Source organism: Liolophura sinensis, chromosome 3 (genome assembly GCF_032854445.1).
Source record: "Liolophura sinensis isolate JHLJ2023 chromosome 3, CUHK_Ljap_v2, whole genome shotgun sequence".
NCBI classification, from domain to species: domain Eukaryota; kingdom Metazoa; phylum Mollusca; class Polyplacophora; order Chitonida; family Chitonidae; genus Liolophura; species Liolophura sinensis.
Window position 1 is genome coordinate 23,334,605 of NC_088297.1, and position 22,404 is coordinate 23,357,008.

Consider the following 22,404-nt stretch of genomic DNA (forward strand, 5'->3'; position numbering starts at 1 on the left):
AAAGTGTACCTTGTAACCCAACACTACAGCACCTCACTTTCGGTAACAGTGTACCTTGTAACCCAACACTGCATCACCTCACTTTTGCAAGCCTGGCGAACGGACACCTAAACCAGCACAATTCAGTGTATGGCATTCATGGTGAACTGACACTTAAACACCAAACTTCAGCATAGCATACATGGTGAACTGATCCCTCAACACCACACTTGAGTAAGTGTATGGCATACATGGTGAACTGACACCTAAACCACCACACTTCAGTCTGTGTATGGGTTACATATTCAACTGACACCTAAACCACCACACTTCAGTCTGTGTATGGGTTACATATTCAACTGACACCTAAACCACCACACTTCAGTCTGTGTATGGGTTACATATTCAACTGACACCCTTAAACCACCACACTTCAGTAAGTGCATGGCATACATAGTGAACTGACACCTAAACCACCACACTTCAGTAAGTGCATGGCATACATAGTGAACTGACACCTAAACCACCACACTTCAGTAAGTGCATTCCATACATAGTGAACTGACACCTAAACAGCACATTTCAGTAAGTGCATGGCATACATAGTGAACGGACACCTAAACCACCACACTTCAGTGAGTGTATGGCATACATGGTGAAATGACACCTAAACACCACTCTTTAGTAAGTGTCTGGCATACATGGTGAAAGGACACCTAAACCAGCACACTTCAGTGAGTGTATGGCATTCATGGTGAACTGACACCTAAACCACACTTCAGTAAGTGCATGCCATACATGGTGAACTGACACCTAAACCACACTTCAGTAAGTGCATGCCATACATGGTGAACTGACACCTAAACCACACTTCAGTAAGTGCATGCCATACATGGTGAACTGACACCTAAACCACACTTCAGTAAGTGCATGGCATACATGGTGAACTGACACCCTAAACCACACTTCAGTAAGTGCATGCCATACATGGTGAACTGACACCTAAACCACACTTCAGTAAGTGCATGGCATACATGGTGAACTGACACCTAAACCACACTCCAGTAAATGTATGCCATACATGGTGAAATGACACCTAAACCACACTCCAGTAAGTGCATGGCATACATGGTGAACTGACACCTAAACCACACTTCAGTAAGTGCATGGCATACATAGTGAACAGGCACCTAAACACCACACTTCAGTAAGCACATGGTATACATAGTGAACTAACAACTAAACACCACACTTCAGTAAGTGCATGGCATACATGGTGAACTGACACCTAAACCACACTCCAGTAAATGTATGGCATACATGGTAAAATGACACCTAAACCACACTCTAGTAAGTGCATGGCATACATGGTGAACTGACACCTAAACACCACACTTCAGTAAGTACATGCCATACATAGTGAATTGACACCTAAACCACACTCCAGTAAATGTATGGCATACATAGTGAAATGACACCTAAACCACACTCCAGTAAGTGCATGGCATACATGGTGAACTGACACCTAAACACCACACTTCAGTAAGTACATGCCATACATAGTGAAATGACACCTAAACAGCATATTTCAGTAAGTGTATGGCATACATAGTGAACTGTCATCTAACCTTTATATTCTATTTTCTTTAATGCCATACTGAAATTGTTTTTTTTACTTTTGCAATAGCTTACTGGTGGTAGATTCTACAAATTCCGTGTCCATGGCTGGGACTGATCCCTCACCTGATGTGTCTTGTGGTAAAGGGTTGTACAACCTTACTCATTATTACCACATACCCCTCACTCAAAACTGGAAAGTCTTTCAACAATGAAGAAGACAAGTCACAAGAACTGGGATTCCTTCAGTGATTATGTTATAATTTAACATTACACAACAACAGGGAATGATTTGGAGATATCTGGAAGTGGAAGTACAAAACCAATATTGAACTGGGACAGGTGTTGATCACACTTTTTAGTTTGCATGGACTGAAAGGTAGTCCACATGTACTGAATTAGTCCACATGTAGTGATGAAATGTCTAAATGTACTGAAGGAGTCCACATCACCTGGTGTGCACTTCACTTTTACTGAAGAGGTTCGGGAGACCACATTTTTGAAGAGAGGTCCACATGCTGACGAAGGCTCAACATGTGCTGATGAGAAGTCCACATGCACTAAAGATGAGTCCACATGTGCCGATGAGAAGTACACGTGTACTGAAGATGAGTCCACATGTACTGAAGATGTCCATACTGACTGAAGATGAATCCACAAGAACTGATGAAAAATTCACATGTACTGAAGAGGAGTCCACAAGCACTGACGATAAGTCCACATGTACCGATGAGAACCCCACATTTACCAGTCAGAATTATTACTGGTAGGGATAAACATGCCCTGATCATGATAAATACAATGCCTGATTTTGCAGTGCAAGCTGGCCCGTAAAACACAACATAAAACTGGTGTGGCCTTAGGGAGGTGTTACATTAGTGTGCCTCATGCTACACCTTTGGCAGGCTGTTAATTGCATAAGTGTGTCTCATGCTACACCTTCAGCAGACTGTCACATGCATAAGTGTGTCTCATGCTACACCTTCAGCAGACTCTCATATGCATGATAAAGGAATGTCAGTATGGGATATGGTAGAAGTGCTCTAGTTGTGAGCCACAAGACATGTAAATCAAGGGGAATTAACCCCATCTTCTGTCATATCTGCAATTTCAACAATCAATATGAAAATCTGTACAACATGGAAACTACATCTTTAAGATGACAAATAAAATGACCAGGCCCACTTTCACAAACATATGTACATCATTTTTTCATAACTTTTTTCCTGTCACTTTGCCTTATGGCACTATAACCAAAAAAAGTGCAACATACGTGCAAAAATGTTACGCAAATTTGATTTATTTAGTTTTGGGAATGTGATCATTTTGTATCTTTTAGTTGATGATTCCTTCGGTATAGAAAAGGCTAATTAAAGTATGTTGCCAGTTTTAGTGTACGATTTCACAAAATCAGATTTATGTCATTGATAAAACCCATTTCTGTAGTCACCATGTTTGTTGAAATGAAAAATAGAAAGTGTCTTTAACGATTTGCCTTCCACCTACATGTAGCACCAAGTTATAATGATTAATACTGTATTCAGCTCATGTTTACATTAAAACTTTAACAGAAAACGCCTGGAATAAATACATATCTGGTATATTCAGAGACGACACATGACAAACAATCTTCAATGAATATTTGTCAAGACCTTCCTGCAGAATTTAACACTTCTTTGAAAATCTACGGTGGCTTACTGAAAATGTAAATAGCCAAAATGGCTGCACTTGTGTCATGATCAAGTGGTGGATCTGAATGGATCTGGTACACAAACTTTGGCATTGTGGAGATCTACATACTGTAATTCTTCAATCTTTTTGCATGTTTGCATGGTGTTTATTCAAGCAAATTCTGGGCGCATTACTCTGTGCTGACTGATAAAATAATACTTTTTGTGAGCCCTGAAATTGGCCAATCCAACCAATGTAATTTTGCCTCCACAATCAAATTAAAAATATTGTGCTGAGTTAAGCTGCACTGAAAGTTGCTCTTTCATATGCGAAAAGGCTGAGTAATTAGGTCGCCATGCTTCAACAACGTAAAAAGGCTGAGCAATTAGGCCGTCATGCTTCAACAACGTAAAAAGGCTGAACAATTAGGCTGCCATGCTTCAACAACGTAAAAAGGCTGAGCAATTAGGCCGTCATGCTTCAACAACGTAAAAAGGCTGAGCAATTAGGCTGCCATGCTTCAACAACGTAAAAAGGCTGAGCAATTAGGCTGCCATGCTTCAACAACGTAAAAAGGCTGATAATTAGGCCGTCATGCTTTAACAATGTAAAAAGGCTGAGGAATTAGGCCGCCATGCTTCAACAACGTAAAAAGGCTGAGCAATTAGGCTGCCATGCTTCAACAACGTAAAAAGGCTGAGCAATTAGGCTGCCATGCTTCAACAACGTAAAAGGCTGATAATTAGGCCGTCATGCTTTAACAATGTAAAAAGGCTGAGCAATTAGGCCGCCATGCTTCAACAACGTAAAAAGGCTGAGCAATTAGGCTGCCATGCTTCAACAACGTAAAAAGGCTGATAATTAGGCCGTCATGCTTTAACAATGTAAAAAGGCTGAGCAATTAGGCCGCCATGCTTCAACAACGTAAAAAGGCTGATAATTAGGCCGCCATGCTTCAACAACGTAAAAAGGCTGACAATTAGGCCGCCATGCTTCAACAACGTAAAAAGGCTGATAATTAGGTCGCCATGCTTCAACAACATGAAAAGGCAGTACTTGTATATCCAGAAGAAGAAAAAACACAGAAAGAAACAATGATTATAGAGGACAATTTCTAGAAGTTTACCTGTACATGAAAAGCATACTTATACGGAGGTTTCCTGTTCTATTTAATATATACAGGTATGTGTCATTCCAAAGATATATCAAATGCTTATTATTTAATAAATTCTGCTGAGTCATGATTATACACACAACATTCAGAGAATTCAAAGGCATGGTTTGAAATACGAGACTGTAATCTGACTGTAACAAAAAAATTTATACATGTATCTCATAAATCTGGAGTTCTACAGTACATATACATCAGCAGTCAAAATATTCTCAAGTTTCCAAGAACCAATTTTGACATTTCTAAATGTAAATGATAACTTCAATTCTGCATCTGCTGGCTTCCTTCCATCAATATAGCAGATAGTGAGCAATCTACTTTCTTTTCTTCCTTTTAAACCTTAAATTTATGCAGTAGTGAGCTTATTTTACTGGTATATTGCACTAGAGCATTAAACTTCGTGTGTGAATTTCCTTCATGTGAGATTTTTCAGGGTGCATTGGGGTTGAGGGGTTGGGGGCCGAGAGCAGCAAAGTTAGTTATTGCAAAGGGAACAAACTTGTGAAAAGTATAAATTATCGCCAAATTTCAAAGCAGACCCTTGTGTTTGGCTTAAGTATATATCACCTGTGCATTTGTAAGTAATATTTAATATCTAACCAGGTAACAAAACATTTCTTAACCTTACTGCAATTCAATTGTTACTGGAATGCCAAGAGTTAATTTCTGCTGCACAGCTCGATGATCTGTATACTAGATGTTTATAAAGGAAATTGGATAAAAAGCTGGGTAATACCCAGATGTTACACTACATTAACTAACCAAACTAACAGCAAACTTCTTGTGAAGGCTGGCCCATACTACATCATGTGACACTAAGTTAAACACATGTACATGTACATTCTGTTAACTACCAAAACTGAATTGCACATGATTTAATCAGGAATCAACAACAGGTCTTATCAATCAGCTGAGATTTGTCAAATGAAACTGAAACATTCTGCCACCTGCATGAAAATTCTGACAGGTTCGGCTCCAACCTTTAACATCTGCTTGGCATTAACTTACTGCACAAATTTTCTGGGTTTTTTTTTTTTTTTGCAACAACAAAACTTCAGTATCCTCCCCAAGACTGACTGCAGAGACTATGTGAGGTATTTGACCACCAGGTACATGATAATACAAGTGACTATCATGCCTCCAAACAGAATGTATTTGTCTTGGTACGTCCTTTTTTCTATCAACCTCATCACAGTGTTTGAGAGGCCCAGTGTGTTGGCCAGGTCTAACAGTTTTTTGTGGGCACCCTTCAGGGTTATCCTCTGCTCTTTCAGGTTATTGATGATGCTGTGACCGGAGCCCAGCAAATTATCCATGTCCTTGTTACTCTGTTGAAGTCGGGTGTTGTGTTGTAAGGCAGCGTCAATCATGATTGACGTGTCCTGGTCATTTGCTGTGAATCTCTTAGAAAGCAGAGCTTCTCTCTCTTTGTCCTCTTCTTCTCGCATGTATCTGAGGAGGAAAGCAGTGACCAATTATAACTGAAGTAGCACTGTAGAAATTGTAAATTTACATGGTGACCTACAACCTTTTAACAGTAAGTCCTGAGAATTATTCAATAAAATATGTCAAATAAAAGGTCAAACCAATACTAATTCTCATGTTCTTGGTGGACTTTATGTACATGTGCCATATTGCAAGTTATATAACTTAGCATGTGATTTTGGGATGTGTACACAAATGTGCATGTAAATGATCATCGGAACAAATCATCCTAACCAAACAAGACCCAACCAAACAAGTAAGATCAAATGCCCAGCTCACGAAACCAAGTCGTTCCTTTTAGTTCACTGTTAAGTCACACATACACAACGTCACACAATTTCACAAAACAAAAAGAAAAAACACCTTAAGTGTGCTTGTTTAATGTTGGTTTTACCTCCTGTGCTGCAAATTTCGCATCGCCGCTTGTAGATGTTGGCAGTCATATTTTAGCTGATCTACACGAAGCTTGGCGTTCGGTCGTCTCTGCGGCGGTTCCTTGTTCACCAAAATCTCCAGACGTTCACAGTTACTCACAATGTGATCAATGCGGGCCTGGATTTCGTTCTCCACCAGGTGGATGTCGCGGCCCATCGCCTTTTCCAGCCGTCCAAGATCATGTTGAACTTCATGAATAAGCTTGTTTGTTTGATGGTAAAGGTTCTCCATGAGAGTCACTTAGTTCTTACTTTGGAAAGACAATTTGCGCTACAGGGATGGCTATCCGCAAACTTTGTCATCTGAACTGCACAATATAAGGTGATCCAACTGTCAATCTTGACGTGTACAAATTCAGCTTCCGCTTCCGGTTCTCCGCGGCGAATAATATTGGGTTGTACTAAATTCTAGAACTAATAATGTTCCGGAAAATGGATATTAAATTGAACGAATGTATGTATGTATGCTTGGGTTTTGTGTCGTACAATTTTGCAGTCACGTGAGAACAAGAAATCATAAGGTTTGTGTACATCATAAGTGGTGCCGCCACTGAATTATCATGCCAAGGACACCAGACATGATACACAATCACGTCACATCAAACTGACACCCAGCCAACCAGTCCTATTTCCTTGCCCTAAACTCTCAGGGCTGAGCGCCAATTAAGCGAGGCAACAACAACTACCATTTTTATGGTCTTTGGTATGACCCGACCTGGTTTGAACTCAGGTCTCCCGACTCGAGTCAGATGCTTTAACCATCAGGTCACCGAAGCAGTAATTGAACGAAAGTGAATCAAATTAGCTTAATATTGTCTTGGAAACAGACCAACACGTAACCATTTGCAAGTTAATAGACAAGTTGCGCGTGAACTCATCCAAATATTTTCGCCAATCGACGCTTTTAAAACTATACAAATACCTTCGGCCTATAAATGGGAACGGTTATTTCACGTTCTGTTTGTTTGCTCTTAGCGTCGAATATGATCGAAATTTGATCGAATTTGGTTCAGTATTTTTGGACAGCTCAAATAATGAACTTTTCACAGTCTCATCTATGCACATATTATCGTTCAATTTAACACTGAAATCGTTAAAGGTGTGATAACTTGTTTTATTGAAAGGCGTTAATTTGAGTTATTCTTGGTAAATGGAGAAATTTGACTTAGTCAGTTTGGATTTCACCAGACCGAAAGGCATAGAGAATCGTTGACTGGTTGGTGTAAGAGATAGGCAAGTGCAGGATAAGACATAGTCTCGCTAAACCAGACCGTCCTTACCTTCCAGAGTAGTTATGCCTAACCTAAGTTGAATTTAGGTATGGCAGATTTAATCAAGCGTGACCAAGGTTTAACCCAGAAAACTTTACCCCCACTGTCAGCATCGATTCCGCATCTCTTCTAAACTCTCGGATTTTCATCTCTGGTGTCACTCGAAAAACAATATACATGAAAACAATCCTTTGAAAATTGGTCAGCTAAAAAAAATAAACCTAATATTCAAATAAATATTTGTCTTGATCTGGCTGTTAGGCGATCCAACAAAGTATTTAATAGGTAGATCTACTACCCCAAATGTACGTACGTACCTGGGAAGGTCTGGCAACAACCTGCGGATGGTTGTGGGTTTCCCCCGTTCTCTGCCTGGTTTTCTCCCACCTTAATGCTGGCCGCCGTCGAATAAGTGAAATATTCTTGAGTAGGGCGTAAAACACCAATCAAATAAATAAATTAAATACTAACCCAAACTATCCATATTAATTTCTTTATCTTTGACAGGAAGGTTATGCTTTTGCCGGCGAGTATTTGTCCGTCTTTCTGTCTGTCAGCAGCTTTGGATTCTGCTTAGGCCTGTTCTCAGCATCTTGGGACCAGTGAAGTTACATCAGGCTCTCGTCACTTAACACACACAGAGCGCTACATTTCATCATTCAAAAAGCATATACATATAGATCTATAAGTTCATTCGCCGTATGGATCGGAAACGAACTATTTCGAGTAAAATGCGGATATGACTTCACTGGTACCTCTGGGTCACTATAGACCACAGTACAATCTGGCGCCGATCCACAGAGCCCTTTAAGCTATTAAGTCACAATCTAAAAATTCTGTACGATGCTTAGTTTTTAGTACTGGGAGGTGAAATTTGGACACATTTGTCTTAAGATAACATTGATGAGGGGTGCAAAATTTTAATTTCTAAAACCCCAAAATGAGCTTTGAGATCGTATTTCAGATTTTGACTTCAGTCAGAAATAGCACTGTGGACCCGCTCCTGATCTTTCAACACCATGTAACTCACTTGTAAAAATTCTGAAAAAAAAAATAGAACTATTTTTTGGTCAGTGTTTAATAATCTTTCATCTGATATATACTTCATTTTAGTATTTTCTTTACCTGAAAGGAAAACACACCTACAGCCTCGGATTGTCGCGAGAGTCGGATTCGATCCTCTGATCTCATTTGGGCAGAGGCCTTATGAACGCCTCAGTAGCGAATATCAAATTAGACCCGAATAGTAGGTTATTGATCATTTGAGGACGTCAGAGACATCACTGACTCGCCATCAGTGATGTACAGATACAGCTCACCTTCACACCTTGTTTAACTCGGATAATCTTCAGCAGTAGACAGTTAAAGTTAAAGTTAAAAAGCTTAAAGGCTCGCAGAATCGTCGCTGATCGGCTGTCCTGAGTTATATTCAAGTTATATGGCAGATTTATTCAAGCGTGACCAAGGCTTTAGGTTTTAACCCAAGAAATCCTATCTCCACTGTCTGTCAGTCAGTGTTGATTCTACATCCTTTTAAAGGGCAAAAACAATAAGCAGTGCACCTATACACCATGACGTTAGAGGAATTCTGATTGGCTCATTAACTTGTCCTGACATGCGATGTTTGAGAAGGGCGTGCGAGTTTCGGTTATCTGGCTGTAACTTGATGCAAGATTTATAACGCCGTTGTTGTTATCCACATCCTAACTTTGTGTAATTATTTTATTTATTGATTTGATTTGTGTTTTACGCCATACTGAAGAATATTTCACTTATGCGTCGGCAGCCAGGATGGAGCAAAGCGAGGGGGAAACCACGAAAAAGCAAAAGTGCTAAAAACAGTATTATAGACAGAACGTGGATTGCTGGCCCTGAGAGATAACTTACTGACCGATTGTCTGTTTGATTGATTGACTCATTGTTGATTTACAGTTTATCACTTTATACGATGGCGGTAAGTTTTATGGGCCAAAAAAATCTGAGTGTAAGAGGCACACCATCGACTTTTGACAAGTTGCTGACAAACTTTCTCAACTAACGTACTGCAAATAAATATACACTAAGTGCCCGTGAATGGGAGAAAAGAGACCGTGAATGGGAGAAAAGTGACCGTGAATGGGAGACAAGAGACCGTGGATGGGAGAGAAGAGACCGTGATTGGGAGAAAAATAACCGTGAATGGGAGAAAAGAGACCGTGATTGGGAGAAAAGTAACCGTGAATGGGAGAAAAGAGACCGTGGATGGGAGACAAGAGACCGTGATTGGGAGAAAAGTGACCGTGATTGGAAGACAAGAGACCGTGGATGGGAGAAAAGAGACCGTGATTGGAAGAAAAGTGACCGTGATTGGAAGACAAGAGACCGTGGATGGGAGAAAAGAGACCGTGATTGGGAGAAAAATAACCGTGAATGGGAGACAAGAGATCGTGAATGGGAGACAAGAAACCGTGGATGGGAGACAAGAGACCGTGACTGGGAGAAAAGTAACCGTAAATGGGAGAAAAGAGACCGTGGATGGGAGACAAGAGACGGTGGATGGGAGAAAAGAGGCCGTGATTGGGAGAAAAGTAACCGTGAATGGGAGACAAGAGACCGTGATTGGGAGACAAGAGACCGTGGATGGGAGACAGGAGACTGTGGATGGGAGAAAAGAGACCGTGATTGGGAGAAAAGTAACCGTGAATGGTAGACAAGAGACCGTGGATGGGAGACAAGAGACGGTGGATGGGAGAAAAGAGACCGTGGATGGGAGAAAAGTGACCGTGAATGGGAGACAAGAGACCGTGGATGGGAGAGAAGAGACCGTGGATGGGAGAAAAGTAACCGTGAATGGGAGACAAGAGACGGTGGATGGGAGAGAAGTGACCGTGAATGGGAGACAAGTGGCCGTGAATGGGAGACAGGAGATCGTAAAGGGCAGAAAAGTAACCGTGAATGGTGTGTGTGTGTATAGTCGTTACAACCACGTCATATGTGGTGACCTGTAACTGCAAAAAAAATCGAAATTTTGCATGTATATTGGATTTCCACCACACGTGCATAAAGTTAACAACTTGCATTTATGTGATAATGAAAGTAAAATGTGCATGCATGCAAAATTACCTTTACGGGCCTACGTGCAAATCACCCAAATGGCTGCCAAGTCATACACGGTATCTTTCACCGTCGCTTCACTATAGCTCAAGAAACCGTCCAAGGTTACCATTAAACATTGATTAGTATATACACCTGCTTTCCTCTCTTAACGGCGCTGTTGAGCTTCAAACTCCTAGTGTTTTGGTGCACACAAAGCCCTTAACCAAGTATCGTCATTATATAGACACTTTCTTTGCTATATACACATTCGGCGACAGCAAATATCATCATCCGGAACTAGGTCGAGAGAGAGAGCTATATATATCCTTGTGCTATTTTGAAAGCCATCGTTTAAAATTCAAGCTGATGACGGCATTTCTTTTCCGGCAATGAACCACCTGCCTTGAGCAAATATCTGACCAAGTTTAACCAAAATAATAACTCACAAATTTTCAATCTCAGAATGGACAAACGACTGATTATGGCTTAAAGCCACATCGGCAATATTTCAGCCATACCGTGGTGAAAGCAATCCAAGAATGCTTCATGTTAAGGCAAAACCTGCCAGCAACCTATGGATGGTCGTGGGTCGTATGAAATATTCTGGAGTACAGAGTAAAACACTAATCAAATAAATAAATAAATAAATAAATAAATAAATAAATAAATAAGTAAATAAATAAATAAATAATGCAGGACCATCTAAACGTGACGGAATTATTAGCACCGCTTGTATTGTCACCGACGGCCCAAATGCATATAGATGCAGTAAGGACGCGGAAATCTCATGGATCTTCAGTCCAAGGATAGGACTGAACCGACTCCTCGTGAGTTTTCACGCATAACGAGCGAGGACAAGAATCTGTATTCACTATACGCCCTACTAGAGCCCAAAAGTTCACGCATGAAGTTTAACTGTCATGTGTGTAGTTATCTCAGTCAAGGTTAGACGCAGTACTTGTCAATCGGTTTCTCGCACTCCACAACACGCTTTTCATGTCCTATAATGTTACTTGGAGGAGAAGTGGGGACGGTGATCTAGGCTCGGTGGCTGCGGTCACTGGCGCAGGCGCCTCTCATCAATACGGTCGCTGTGAGTTCAGTAAATGATATCACTAAACACATTCCGTCCATGATATCAGCTTAGTGTCTCCTGTGAAAAAGCCGGTGACTGTGAATATTATGAGACCATATCACATCGACGACAGAAATTACAACTCGAAAAGTTAGCCGTTCAGAACGAAACAGTAGCGTGCGTTACTATTCAATCATCTCATTTAAGAGTCTTAACGAAGGCTGAAGCATGAAATAAAGCTGAACGCAATGATTTTATTTTATAAACTGTATATACAATGACCTCATTGTATCTTGTGAACCATATGACACATATATGTATGAACTGGATGCCTTATATGTTATATATAATACTAGTATGTACCAAAACGTGAAAAACCAAGATTTCATTTTTTATGAAGATACTATGATCTGCACGTGATTTCTACAAAATAAAAAGACTAGTTACACCACTACGTTACACATACACACTGTTTACATTCCGTGTCTGATATTCTTAAAATATATATCCTCTGGAAGGGCAGAAATACCTATATTACCAGCTAGAGTACATATAACTTAGTGCCCAGCTTTCTAAACAGCATGTAGCGCATGGTTCAGAGCTATACTGTACCGTGCGTGCAAGCTGTCAGGGTTTTGCCCTGCAACACTTCCCACGCTTTGAGCAACGGAAACCATAATCATAGTAGTGCTTATAAGTATGATAACATAGAATGACGTGTTTATTTCCACTATGCATGACAACAGCCTGTCTGTAGGGATTGATAGAGTTACCCCTTAGGCCTATACTTTGTAAACAAATAGACAAAGCCCCCCCCCCCCCCACCTTGTCCCCCAAAATACAAAGTGCTACACACAAAACGGACCACTTTCTTGAAAGTTGTATACTCCTCTAGTAACTAAAATCGAAGACAACAAATCGAGATTACTAATTTATATATGTACTATCAACATTTTTGCTGTAAAAAGGCGATTATAAAGGAAGAATGATGTGGAGCAGAGAACAAAGTTTGATAGTGGTCTACATCACCGACCTCACTTCAACATATAATGCAGCAAATTCAGATATCTGTCTTTCCAATTCAAAATTCGTTGGCAATCCATTATAGCTACTACCTTTAGAGATGAATGTCCGGTTTTGTTTGTTTTTTTTTTTTTTTGTTAAGCAATCTTTGTGAAGTTTAACGATCCTAGGCTTATGTGAATTTATGATGTTAAATCAGAGCTCGTCATGAAGTTTGCGCACGTGCACTTGGTTAAATATATCTGCCAGAGCGCCCAGTTGTTTCGGAGTCAACTTTGTGACTTCCTCTCTTGTGAGGTAACCCTTGGGATTCGGCTGGTCCAGAATATCGAAAGCTTTCTCTCCAAACATTTTGTTGTTGGCAAGTCGGTCTTTTATCTGAAAGAGGAAAATGAAGGGTAGATATTTATACTGCATAACAAAATCCTCAGCGATTAACATGAGGAAAAGGAACTGCTGGATTAAATCTGGCGGAAGACTGTACAGTGAATTATAGTACGACTGTATATATGCTAACGAAGTCAGAGCAGTTCCAGATAGCCTTGTCATCGAACAGCGTTATTCAAAAACGTTATACTTGGAACTTTTTGTTTCGGTTTTTGAAGAACAAGACAGAGCTGATCAAAATTATTGACATGGAGCCTGATATTATGACATCTGCCGTCACAAATGATATAGCCATGCTCTAGACTAAATGAATGAGTGTTAAACATGCAGTGTTATAACGCTCTATGTAAAGTTAAGAAGAGACTTATTGGTGTTCTAGACACGAAGAAAGAAAGAAAAAAAAAGAAACGTCTTCGTAAAAGTGGCTTACTGTGAGATATATGTTAGATTCGTGCACAGTGACGGTATGACGGCATCGTTTTGGCTACATAAAAAAATTACCTACACGTTTGAGTGAGTAGGCTTCTTTTTTTCTGATTTCAGCATTGTTTTCTTATGATATACGAGAACTTTGTACATACAGCTGTGGTATCAAAGTAAGAATTTTTGTATTAACTTTCATTTAGTTATAGCAGAATTCTACTAAGAGTTTTACTTTAATTAAAAAGCTTCTATAGAGGGTTTGCACGTGACATCATCACCTGGGTAGAACAATAGCCAGTCGGCAACATTGGAATCCTGTTAACAGGGGCTGGTAAAGTCATAGTACTCCAACATGGCTGCCAACCTTACAACCCCTTTTACAGCCTCTCACGCCACGGTATGGCAGTAAAAGCAATACCGCCATTATCCTCCCTTCATTCTGTCTTCACTTTGGCCAGTCAGCTTCCATTCTTTCTCATTGAAACATCTTTGCTGGATTCTTTTTTCTAAAATATTTCACAATTCAGATATTCAGGATTCAGATACACTCACCGGAAGCATAACAGCGTCGTAGAAATGGACGAACTGCGAGAGATAGAGCTTGTCATCGTCCTTCATCAGATTCAAAAGGAGAGCTCGCGTGCTGCCAGCGTCCAGCTTCTTATTGGTCAATTGCTGGAGATTAGAAATGAAGAGAAACCGTTTAAACCTCCTTGTAACCTAAAGCCCGAAGTAGTCTGAAGTGCACAGTACATGTCACTGTTCCACCTAAAAGATCAACATGTTTTCAAAAATCTACACCCTTAAGCTCTTGCCATGACACTTTTCCTCACCATGTAATATAATTAGCATCGCATCGTAAAGGGACGAAGGGCCTATTCCGAGAAGTAGTTTGGAAATAAGTAAAAGTTTTACAATCCATTGCACTGAAATTTTGTCTTTGGAAATTTGGGATGGATTAGTCTATCTTATCAAATTTTGCCTCACGTCAAGTCATCTAGCTTGTATTCGGCTAGATATTGTGTTTTGTGTCAAGACAAAAATTGCGCATTCACTTACGCCGATGATTTCGTTATATGCAGAAACAGCTGATATATGTCGGATATGTAAAAATCGACATTTTCACATTTACCACTCCTCTCAATACGTTTGTCGGAAATGCCTATATTTAGGTCATATTTGAACAGTTACAAGATTCGTCATGCAATTCCTGCCCAAATAAGAAAGTCCCAAGCTGTTGTAAAAACTGATAACTTTCTTCTGTTATAGTGCGTGTGCACTGCACGCCCCGGTGCTTGTGTACTGCACACCCCAGTGCTTGTGCTCTTCTTTTCTTTCTGTGCGCATGATACAATTAACGACGTGTATTTTAATGGCTGTCAGTGTATTCATGCAGATTATCTAAACAGGTTATTGTTTTCAGTTGGAATAGTTCTATCATTCACTGTAAGAGTGTTCAATTTATCCAGTATAATACAGTAGCATACGTTAAACAAACAATAAAAAAAATCGGACAATACCCATTTTAAACTCACCCTCTGTCCGTTAGAGTATGTCCAGACAAAGTCAACCTCGGACAGCTTGGTTGGCTGTTTCGCTTTCTTGCAGTTTTGGTCTTCGAACTGAGGCGTTGGTGCAAAAAGGATGGTGTAAGAGATTCCTCGACCGAATGATCTAACCTGGTGAAGGTATCCTGTGAAATAAATTAAAACCGAATTTTGTATTTAGCCAAATGTTCCTCACCGACACAGTGGTATGGAATGCTACATGTCCGCGGTATGCGATTTTTCTCTTTGGCCTGTTAGGGTGTTGCGAACTGGACTCCTACTCCAAATGCCAAAACCTTTGTTTTCAGATGATGTCTGTCACACTTCCTAGGACGTAATTCGCCCCACTCCCTACTCTCAACCGACTCTGCGGGTCCTCCGTGGCTCAGTCGGTTAGCGCGCTAGCGCAGCGTAATGACCCAGAAGCCTCTCACCAATGCGGTCGCTGTGAGTTCAAGTCCAGCTCCTCTCCGGTCGTGCGTGGGAAGGTCTGCCAGCAACCTGCGGATGGTCGTGGGTTTCCCCCGGGCTCTGCCCGGTTTCCTCCCACCACAATGCTGGCCGCCGTCGTATGAGTGAAATATTCTTGAGTACGGCGTAAAACACCAATCAAATAAATAAATAAATCAACCCACTCTGCCTCCTTTCTGTCCCTCTAAAAAGCCCACATTTACCAGACATAAAGTGAAATATGAATACAGGATAATGAGCAGATAACTGTCTTTGATATAAAACATATAACCTACCATCAATGAAAACTCATTTTCCGTCACCATTGAAAACTGTTCACTGCTTCGCTTTGCATGAATCTGTCCTAATTTCTCACTTTATATTCTTTCTTTGTCCTCTGATGGTGTTTATTGACGGGTGATACACAAATGTTTCCACTATGCTTGACGGGTGGTACACTAATATTTCGAGGCCTAGGTTTCTGAATTTAAATTGTCTTACCCGCAGGCACAAGAATACAATCCCCTTGACGTAACGTGCTCCAGCGCCAGGGAGTTTTCCCGATGTTTGTGTGTTTGAAGACGTTGATCATGTCCATATCCAGAGGGGAGTGTCCAGCACCAGCGTTAGGGTACTGTAAGAAAGCATTGGGACTTCATGCAAAACCACACGGATAATTGCATTGTGGCCAACGTTTGAAAGGCCTGTACTTACATGTATCTAAGGTGAAAGTTGTGAAGGCATGCCGATTTGGAGAATTTAAGTATTTAGCAAAGAATAAAGAAAACAGAAAGATAGCAGGCTGAGTGAATAAGGAATTTTCTTAAACTACCTACTTTGCGACAAATCACAAACAAATGTGAAGTTCACGTTTTCCTTGAAATTTCAAAATGTCGTCTATCATACACATAAGACAAAGCTAACATTTTTTCTTATATACAAAACGCAATTTAGCTTATTTAAGTCGAAACGTTTGCTGCCATACACGAAAGACAAATCTTACGTTTTCCTTGAAGTCGAAATGTTTTCTGTACTTGGACTCGATGAGGATAAAGTCCTTCCTGCCAAATAGCACACAGTGAAGGTTGTGGTCCGGATGACTGTGGAGAAGGGAGGCGGTACCGCCGCTACTCATCCATAGTTCTGTCTCATACAGCGAATCCCGTAATGAGCCGCAGCGGAGACACGAGGGCAGCTGATAACAAAGAAAACAGAGGTGGCAACTAAAAACAACAGAGACACGAGGACAGTTGATAACAGAGAGTGCAGAAGTGGCAACCGGATAACAGGTAGAACAGAGGTGATATGGCAACTGAAACTGATAACAGAGAGAACGTAAGTGGCAACTGATAACAGAGATAACAGAGATGGCAGCTGATAACAGCGGAGACACGAGGACAGTTGATAACAGAGAGTGCAGAAGTGGCAACCGGATAACAGGTAGAACAGAGGTGATATGGCAACTGAAACTGATAACAGAGAGAACGTAAGTGGCAACTGATATCAGAGAGAACGTAAGTGGCAACTGATATCAGAGAGAACAGAGATGGTAACTCATAGCAGCGGAGACACGAGGACAGGAGATAACAGAGAAAAGAGAGGTGGTAACTGATGACAGAGAGGACAGAGGTGGCAACTGATAACAGAGAGAACGTAAGTGGCAACTGATAACAGAGGTAACAGAAATGGCAAAGATAACAGCGGAGACACGGGGCAACTGATAACAGAGAGAACAGAGGTGACAAATCATCCCAGGGAGAACGAAGATGATAAATGATAACAGCGAGAACAGAGGTGCTAACGGAGAGTGCAGAGGGAATAACTGATAAGAGAGAGTGCAGAGCGGACAACTGATAAAAGAGAGTGCAGAGAGGACAACTGATAAGAGAGAGTGCAGAGGGGACAACTGATAAGAGATAGTGCAGAGGGGACAACTAATAAAAGAGAGTGCAGAGAGGACAACTGATAAGAGAGAGTGCAAAAGGGACGACTGATAAGAGAGAGTGCAGAGGGGACAACTGATAACAGAGAGTGCAGAGGGGATAACTGATAACAGAGGGAACAGAAATGGTAACTCATGACAGAGGAAACAGAAGTGCTGAAAGACAAGAGAGATGGTAACTGATAACAACGCGAGCAAAGGGGAAACTGATAACAGAGAAAACAGATATGCTAACTGACAACAGAAAGAAGAGAGGTGACTGATAACAGAGGGAACATGGGTGGTAATTCTTAACATAGGGAAAAGAGATGGCAACTCAGCACAGTGGAGGTCACTGAGAAATGGGGTGTTATTACTGACAAGTGACAGGAACTTATCCGGCGAGAAAATTGTGCCTCTATGTTAATCGCCATCCTCACGAAGTTCCACACTTCCAGACGTCTGCTGACATGTACCGGACGTTGAGTGGATAATACAATGTTCAGTTTTATCCGGAGATTCCCTTCGACCATCAGCTCACTCAAGTCGCTATATTTAGAAACATGGCCGAAGGTTGACTTTTTTGATTAGGTTACCTCCCCTTGTAGTGTAGACGGCGCGAGATGTGCAGAGAACTTCAAAAATCTGACACGGTATTGTGTTGTAATTTTGCAGCCTACCGTATGACTTCAGTTCGGTCGTACAGATGGGAATTGTGAATACTTTGTAATACATTATCGATAGAAAGGAAGATCGTTTTTTGGTTTGCCAGATTTACAATTCGCTTTCAATGTATCATATTGTTTACATGCGCAATTTACGAGCCAACGTTACAAAATGGGAATGTTTCTGTTGCCTCATTGGAAGGTTACCTGGTCGGGTGGACAGTTCATGTCAGTAAGGGATTTCCCCTTCTAATTCTTTTAATTGAGATTTTTGAGAAAATACAAGCCCAGGGCGTTTAGTTAAAAGTCAAATGCAACTGATTTTTGTACTTAACTGAACTGAACCAAACTCAAAAAGTCTCAATTTCTTTCGGCAATATGTCACTTTGAAATGCTGTAACAGTTCTGCTCACATAATGGTACAGAAACAGCATGAGGTTTTGAGAAAGGACGGATTCTTGTCGAAAGCAGTTTTGATATGCAGTGCAAAGAAAAGCGAACCAGTTGCAACCTAAAAGGAAATGGCTTGCTTCTATAAGATCTCTATGCTCTAAGAATAGGAGCAGATTGTACACAGCACGGTATTTACCAAGGTCAACATCTGAGTACCCGTTTAGATGTGCAGTTTCTTTATTTAAACTGTTAACACCTAATGTAAGTTAAAATGAGATAAATCTACCACAATTTTAGTTTAGATAATGAGATTAAGTATTACATATGCACTGACTTCAGTTTAAAATTGCCGGACGGAATTCGGCTGTGACCTTGGACGCCGTGATGGGCCATAGGAATCCTTGTGGCGACCTTGTTTTGGATCCGCTTACCGGAAGTTCCTCCAGCATTTCTGATGGCACCGTGTTGGACATATACCAGTCTTCGTACATGTAGTCCAGCAAAAATTTGGAGAATTTCATGATTCTGCCCCCTTTCGTTAAGCGTTCCTTCTTCACCACAACAGTTACGTTTAACTTTCCGTATCTGAAAACGCATAAAATACGTAGCAGGGAGTGAAATTTATGAGCTTTAGAAAAGAGAGAAATTAATGAATTTAAGCAGAAAGGGTATAATTAATATTAAAATAAAAAAAATAACCGATAAAATATGGTTAATGAGACGTTATTCCAAACATGTACAGGGTGTCCCAGAAGTCGCGCAGCATCCAGGTTGAGGTTGAATGCTTAGGTTACAGAACGGTGTTTTGCTCCATCTCACCCAAATATAAAAACCAATTCAACCCTTTCTTGTACTGTTAGTTTATTGATCATAATTAACTCTGAAAGAGAGAAAAAATTTTTAAATCAGTATTAAATCTAAAACAGAAAAAAAAATGAAAATGAGGATGGTGGATATATATATATATATATATATATATATATATATATGTACTTACTTTTCTTTCAAATTTTCATCTTTGGCCCATGACTTCAGTACTGGGGCGTCTTGTAGGGCCTTTGGGAATTTCACCGGCTTCTTCAGTTTAAGGTATTTCTCATGTAACTGTTTCGGTTCCAGCATCTTGGCCTCCTCTGTCACTTTGCCATCGGACCTTTTTTGCCAACCTGCAGGATTAATAATTGGTTGATTGTTAATTAATGCCAGTTACTCACAAATTTGTAACAATTCTATGTCCGCATGGTGGAAACCGAAGTCAACCATCTACCTCTAACAAGTTACCGACGATCCTGCGGTCAACGGACTTGGTATTCAACGGGTGGGTGGCTGCGCAAACGAGCTAACTATAGGGGTCGTCGATAGCTTATTGTCACCAATGTCCTTGTTCAAGTGGTGAAAATGGGAGAATCTGCAAACTCTATGTTCAAGATCGGGATTGAACTCTCATCCAACAACGGACGCAGGAAAAACGGTGTTAGTTGTCCTATTTGTCCTATGTATAAACCGACATTTATATATCAGGCTGTAAACACCGCGTTAGCCCCTAGCGACGAGTGGCAGCTGAAAATGAAGGAATGGTTGGTATAACTGATATTATTGACAGCGCGAATGTTCTTCAAGGGGTAAATCTACATCTAGTCTAGGGTCCAGCAAGGTGCAATAACGCAATGGTAGACGAAGGCGTCACTCATTTATTGTACAGGCGTATATACTCTATACGTATATTGCGACCTCATTGGTTAATTATGGGTCCTTCGGTTCTGCCAAGGACATAACACCTATTCACGTGTCAGTCAAACACGATCGTTGTCCACAGAAACTGACCGCGCCCCTTCTATGAATATGTAAGACTTTATACAGGAAAGAGGGTATTTCGAGTTGTGTTGATATTTCTTTATTCATTGATCTATAGCATTCATAAATCTAGGATCATAATACGTAATTAAAGATGTCTACCTCTTGCCGCTCGACATACTCCATACTTTTCCTTATCACGTTGTTAAACAGTATAAAGTCTGGTATCCAGCAGCCGATAAGGTAAGCGTGATTGATTGCTAACGGACATAGTAATCAATTACGTTATACCTTTCAAGGAAAATCCGATAACAGGTACAGGTATAGTAGGTCATTTCTCAGGTGATCAAGTTACTATATCGATTATATTATAAGTGAAACTTTCTTGTAGGCTACACGTACATACAGTGCTAGGTATGGGCCAATAGCGTATATATATCCTTTGTTCAACGACAACTTCAACAAAGGTATTCAATCTTCTACATGCATGTAACTTGAACGTTCTGTATTTACTTATTATCTACAACGACACGATACCCAGACTTACAAGGACAAAATAGCTTATTTCGCGTAGTTGTTTGATTTATTGTGTTTTGCGCTTGTTCAACTATACACGATTTTAATTTTTACATTTGATTTATTTGATTTATTTATTTGATTGGTGTTTTACGCCGTACTCAACAATTTCACTTCTACGACGGCGGCCATCATTATGGCGGGAGGAAACCGGGTAGAGCCCAGGGGAAACCCACGACCATCCGCAGGTTGCTGGCAGACCTTTCCACGACTACTACATTTGAAGTATATATTCACGAAGCCATATATTCACTGAAGCCATATTTCACGTAATATTTATGGTATTCAAACTTTTGCATGTATCTGCAGTGTTGTATGTTCTCATCAAAGATCGAGATACCCAGACTTGCAAGAATTATAACAAAACAGCAGAGTCTTTCCGTACCTATGTTTGATTTGTCTCTTAATTTGATGCTAACTTATTATCATTATAGCCAGCCTTTGATGTTTTGTATTGAACTCAGTATGCTACACTGTAATGTTAGTAAATTTTAGTCAAAATCATCAAACCATTGTTTTATTTTAACAAATTCAAATGTTGAAATTATCAGTCGAGTGTTATGTGCTTTTAGAACATTCTGGCTGAACGAACCAGCCTATGTTCTGATTTGATATGATCATAGTGTATTAATTAGAGAGTAAATACATTATACAATACAGGGCCTATTGAACACAGTATATCAATTACAGAGTATGTAAATCACGACACATTGATCATCGTATATTGACCATGTTCGTGATATATTCATCAAAATTCATTCATCAAAGTCTATTCATCAGAGTATATATATTCGCCACATTACTTTCATAATGGTATATTCATCACAATATATTCTGCACGCTAATGTATGTCAGATATGTGAAGAAAAAAAAAGGCACAAGGTTCTAAACTCAAATCAAACTGCATGAACGGGGCCATAAATAGGCCCATGACTCTCCCAGTTCTGCCACGTGTTTAACCGGTCTCTTTAGGGGAAATTTCTCACATTCCACTAACTGGACCTCTCTCAACTATGTTAATTAATATCTTGAATGAGGATTGTGAATAAATTACATGAATTATAATGTTACAAGCAAATATAGATCAGTAGCCTTACCTAGAGGTCGTAGATGGCCTTCGGGTATTCCGGAGTCAGACTTGACAATGACCGGGGGGAAGGGCATATCCATGCTCTGGTCCTTCACAAAGCTCACTTTGCCAAGAACACACAAACAGTTTGCCAAAATGGCAAATAATCCTGGAAAAACGTTCATTTTGTGGTCGCGATAAATTTTTCTTTTACCAACTGAAGTCTTATAAGTCCGTTTCCTCAACTCCCGGGTCCGTTTTTATCTTTTTCTTCACACGCTCCGCGACCAATACCAATCGGACGGGCCAGTCATTTACATGTCCTTCTTGCGCCACGTCGATTCTAAAACGTGGTTGTAGTTTCGTCTACACTTACAT

At 40.3% G+C, this 22,404-nt stretch overlaps 2 protein-coding genes across 2 annotated transcripts; both read right to left on the reverse strand.

Moving 5' to 3' along the window:
* Positions 1–4,063: 4,063 nt before the first annotated feature.
* LOC135463822 (Golgi SNAP receptor complex member 2-like) lies at positions 4,064–6,685 on the reverse strand. Its single transcript, XM_064741268.1, has 2 exons — positions 6,318–6,685; positions 4,064–5,890 (listed from the first exon to the last, which is right to left on the reverse strand). The coding sequence occupies exons 1-2, from the start codon at positions 6,587–6,589 to the stop codon at positions 5,524–5,526; spliced, it is 639 nt and encodes a 212-aa protein (XP_064597338.1). The 5' UTR covers positions 6,590–6,685; the 3' UTR covers positions 4,064–5,523.
* A 6,242-nt stretch (positions 6,686–12,927) lies between these two features.
* Positions 12,928–22,400, reverse strand: LOC135464130 (uncharacterized). The gene is made up of 8 exons (XM_064741623.1): positions 22,055–22,400; positions 19,585–19,753; positions 19,019–19,172; positions 16,612–16,803; positions 16,110–16,242; positions 15,147–15,304; positions 14,164–14,286; positions 12,928–13,179 (listed from the first exon to the last, which is right to left on the reverse strand). The coding sequence occupies exons 1-8, from the start codon at positions 22,209–22,211 to the stop codon at positions 12,997–12,999; spliced, it is 1,269 nt and encodes a 422-aa protein (XP_064597693.1). The 5' UTR covers positions 22,212–22,400; the 3' UTR covers positions 12,928–12,996.
* Positions 22,401–22,404: the final 4 nt, after the last annotated feature.